This window comes from Rhyacophila brunnea, unplaced genomic scaffold (assembly GCF_057557595.1).
Source record: "Rhyacophila brunnea isolate RB1 unplaced genomic scaffold, BYU_Rbru_1.0 scaffold_13, whole genome shotgun sequence".
Lineage (NCBI taxonomy): Eukaryota > Metazoa > Arthropoda > Insecta > Trichoptera > Rhyacophilidae > Rhyacophila > Rhyacophila brunnea.
Genome location: NW_028232785.1, coordinates 33,594,961 through 33,599,967, shown reverse-complemented (window position 1 = coordinate 33,599,967; position 5,007 = coordinate 33,594,961). Strand labels below are relative to the sequence as shown.

The following is a 5,007-nucleotide window of genomic DNA, read 5'->3' as shown; positions in this document are numbered from 1 at the left end:
AATAAATGAAGTTGACTGACAAATTTTAGTGAGCAAAATTTATGTGAAATCTCAACAGCCTTCCTCCACTCTTCGCCAATATTAGATAGTGGTTGGACCAAAAGATACTTTGTCATACATAAGTATTTATAAATAAGTGGGTTAAAAACAGAATGGCGTTTTTCTCTTTTTGATAATTTTATTATTTTTAATTAAAACAATCGTAAAACTAGCTTAGTACACTTTATTACTATCATCGTCATCATCAATAGCCTGGGTCGATCTATTGCTAGAAAAAGGCCTCCCCCAGCGCAACGTACATCAACCGAACATTCTCTACTCCATTAATTTAATAATAAGTTATAATCTAGATACCAAAAACCCTCAAACAAAATTGTGCAAATATCTTTATACGTAAACCTAAATTTATATATAATGGAAAGAAGCCTGCTTGCTTATAGCATACCGCATTATGTCATAATACTAGTCTAAAATTTTATTTTTACTACTTACCTACCAAATAGCAAATCATCCACCACTCTTTCACACTTCCATACATGTTGATAATTAGTTGCAAATTATTAATCTGGCTGTAGCATTTTTACATGTAAGATGTTCAGTTTAGTTTGGGACAAACGCTTTATTTTTTCAGTAATAATGAAAAACCAATAAAATGGTGAAGAACCATAATCATTACAATATTGAGTGACTAATAATATATCAGGAATACTAATTAAAATATTGCCACATACAAGCTTAACGCTTCAGTATTGCAATTAGTACGAATATAATAAAAATCTAATACTGTTCCAGAACTAGTAAGTATTTAAGATTATTAGAATATTTGTGATGAAAATCAATTTGCAATATTTTTTAAAACACATCGCAATTTATGGTTTTTGAGATTAGAATTTTGAGAGAATTTTTTAGAACACACATCGCACTGGTGTGGTTTTTCACCAGTATGTGTCATTATATGACCTTTTAGATAAGAAATTCGAGAGAATTTTTTGAGGCACACATCACATTGATGTGGTTTTTCACCAGTATGAGTCATTATATGACTTTTAAGATGAGAAATTCGAGAAAATTGTTGAGAACATACATGACATTGATATGGTTTTTCACCAGTATGTATCATTTTATGTATTTTGAGATCTTTAATTGAGAAAAAAGTTTTGGAACACACATCGCATTGATATGGTTTTTCACCAGTATGAGTCATTATATGCCTTTTAAGATGAGACATATGAGAGAATTGTTTAGAACATACATGACATTGATGTGGTTTTTCACCAGTGTGTGTCATTTTATGTTTTTTGAGATCACTATTTGAGACAAATTTTTTAAAACACATATCGCATTGATATGATTTTTCACCAGTATGTGTCATTTTATGTATTTTTAGTTCATTCGCATTGAAATTTTTAAAACACACATCGCATTGATGAGGTTTATTACCAGTATGTGTAAATTTATGATTTTTAAGGTGGGCAATTCGGAGAATTTTTTAAAACATACATCACATTGATGTGGTTTTTCACCAGTATGTGTCATTTTATGTTTTTTGAGATCACCAATTTGCCTAAAATTCTTTAAACAAACATCGCATTGATGTGGTTTTTCACCAGTGTGTGTCATTTTATGTATTTTGAGATAACCAATCTCCTGGAAATTCTTTAAACATACATCGCATTGATGTGGTTTTTCACCAGTGTGCATAATTTTATGTCTTTTTAGTTTACTATTTCCGTTAAACTTTTTAAAACACACATCGCATTCATATGGTTTTTCCTCGTTGTGTGTCATTTTATGTATTTTAAGGTTACCAAATTGCAGAAAAAATTTAAAACACACATCACACTGATGTGGTTGTTTACCAAAATGCTTAATTTTATGTTTTTTGAGATGATCAATGCGCTGGAAATTCTTTAAACAAACATCGCATTGATGTGGTTTTTCACCAGTATGGATAATTTTATGTCTTTTCAGTTTACTATTTGCGCTGAACTTTTTAAAACACACATCGCATTGATGGTGAGACTCCGTGCATGAAATGTAGTGACTATTTAGATGATTTACAGATTCAAACACTCCATAACAATTATTGCAAATAAAGTTAAGTGGAAAATATGTAACTCTTCTCAACACAATTCGAACCACCTTTGGCAAGTATAATTTCGAAACTTCCTGTTTTACGTTTAGTACATCTGTAGTTATCTCTGAATATTGTATCATATTTTCCATTTTATTGGTTGAATTTGTTATGTTGTTATAGGTCAGGTTATTGTCAATTGTATCCTTTCTAGCTACGTCCAATGGATTATAATTTGTGAAACACTGCTGGGAAGAAATCTACAAAAAGAATAGTATTGGTATATTTAATTCAACAATATTAAAGCAAATAAAAATACATTTTGTTTTAACAGTTGTAAATGCTAGGTGTTTTTTTTGCTAAGATAGAACTTACAAAAGAGTTAACTGTCAAATCGTTGTGTGGTGTGTGACACCCGTTGACTTTATGACATTAATGATTGGATTAGTCTGGCAAAGCAACACGAATAGAATCACGTTGACAAATTTACCAAATCTACCTATAAAAAATGTTCGCGCAACCTATAATTGCATTTTCTCGAGAAATTGCTCTTTAGTGATTTAGCTCATTGTAGCTTAACGGTTTTTGTTAGTATGGAAATATGCTGCATATGGCTTGAGACCGATCCTTAAAAATCCCTTGATTGCATTACCGGACAATATTTTTTCAAAATTAGGCTGAAGATTGCGTTATGGAACATTGACCAATAATATTTTTGAAAATATAATGACAAGTATCCGGACGAAATATGCCATACCACAATAGCACTCATCGAATATAAAATTTAGGGGATAAGTTTGTTCCATAGATGGACCTGTCAATTGATCTCTAAAGTCATGCGATATTTTCGGTGGGGGTTTGTGAATTCACTGGCTGATGCCGATAGTTAACCAACAATTGGCGCATTGAAAGCCAACATTTTTTTTGTGATACAACTGGCAGTGCACGAAAAAAGTGTTCTAAATTAGGTGACCAGTATATGCTTCGTTGAGAACAGATACGGAGGCAATATGCCCTAAACCATTTAAAAATGTTAATGCCATCCACGTGTCTTTCGAATTAAAAAAACTGTCAAAATTAACTAGTGTTCTATTTTTACAATTTATTTATTTAAAGTTCTATCGGGCTAAAAAAACAACCTTTATAAAAAATTGAACGAACCTATTCTAATAACATGTATTACGACTCCACAGCCCATAAATGAAACGAGTTCTCGAACGTATTTTAAAATGACTTTATTAAGAAGTAAGAGCCGTTTCACACGAGACACAACGTCCACCTAAATTCACACCCACGTAAGTGAAATATATCAATATTCGAAGCGATTTCATTAAACATGGTTATTGCCCTCTCAATTAGCTTTATTAATGGCAGGTTAGTTTTGAACCTTGGGATAACAAACAACGGATGCCCTCGACTCCGATCAGAGACACACAAGCAAACACCACCAAGAATAACAGAGTTTTCATTTACGATTTGCATTTACATTTACGACAGAGATCATCACTTGCGGTCTAGCACCCGTCGCGAGCGGACGTCTCTTCCCGCACTCCGATACCTGCATACAACCGAGACCTTCTTACAACAAGATACAGACCAGACCAGTTTTACCTACTACTACCGCCGCAAGTGACCAGTCGACCTACCTACAAATATCACCAGACGACCAAGCAAGAATTACCTACTTGCTAACTACACAAGCGACCAGACATCATACCTACAGCTATAGGAAAGAGACAGAAGACTTCACAACGGAGAAAATCAACAACGAGATCAACAAGTTATATTCACGCAAACCATCCAGACTACGGGACCTCTTCACCAGACGACCAACACAATCGCCGATCAAGAAGGCAGACCCTGTTACCCTCACTACACGGGAAAAAGACCGGATATCCGTAGTCATCAGGGGCTTTCCGATCGGCGTGTCAACAGAGGACATCACCAACGATCCTCCGCAGAGGTTACCCGATAGTCAGCGTCGTGAGGATGACCCGGGGCAGGAGCCAGCACCCAATGCCTCTTGTCCTGGTCAAACTCTTCGACAATGACCGAGGGCAACTGATACACACTCTGCAGTTCGCACTGCGCCGCAGAATCACCGTAGAAACTCCGAGGAGTAACTGCCCTCGACAACACAGCCCGCACCGAAGCACACACTTGTCAGCTTCCCAGACGCAAACAGACTCATACATAGATGACCCAACTCCCCATACTCTGACGTACTCGGACCAGCACAGCGAGACTCAGGAAGAGGACTTTCACTTCAACATCACTAACAGCTTGACGACAACTCACAACCGATTGTTATCCACCACACAAACGCAGACAGACCATGACGCAGTCCCTCTCACTCACCACAAGGAGGCTTACACGGAAATGGACCCCACCATTCCCCACGATGCCATCCCACATACACCGACAATACCGACATACGAAGAGGCTCCCGAGATCCCGGAAACTGACAATACAGTCGACGTCCGGAAAAAAGGAAAAAAGAAAAGAAAAAAAGTCATCATCCCGAAAGAGACCCCGGAAGTCGTCACCCAGAAAATCGACATCCCGGAAATCAAATTACCCGAGACACAGCAACTCAAAGCGACAAAAACTGCAGTACCCGAACCAACAGCGACCCCGGAAACCGGAACCACCGAGACTCAGAAAAATGAAACAACAGAAACTCTCACAGCCTCAAAAGCAGAGAACATTCCGGACACGCTAGTTCCGGTACCACACGACACTGAAGCAGCCGAGACCACGGAAACCGAATATGCTGAGGCCCCGGAGAGCGAGCCGCTGCCGGAGGCTGACATCAGCAGCGACGACGATGTAAACCTATATGCTACCCCGGAACCGGACTACATAACTCCGGAACTGGATGCATCTGAGACCCAAGAAGATAGATGGGAGCCTGTCACCAGAAAAAAACAGAC

General features: G+C 37.4%; 1 protein-coding gene across 1 annotated transcript; it reads right to left on the bottom strand.

Annotated features, from left to right (window-relative positions):
• Positions 1 to 256: 256 nt before the first annotated feature.
• LOC147077335 (uncharacterized) lies at positions 257 to 1,863 on the bottom strand. The gene is made up of 2 exons (XM_085941669.1): positions 1,528 to 1,863; positions 257 to 1,330 (listed from the first exon to the last, which is right to left on the bottom strand). Exons 1-2 carry the CDS (start codon positions 1,786 to 1,788, stop codon positions 836 to 838), a joined length of 756 nt encoding a protein of 251 aa, XP_085797795.1. The 5' UTR covers positions 1,789 to 1,863; the 3' UTR covers positions 257 to 835.
• Positions 1,864 to 5,007: the final 3,144 nt, after the last annotated feature.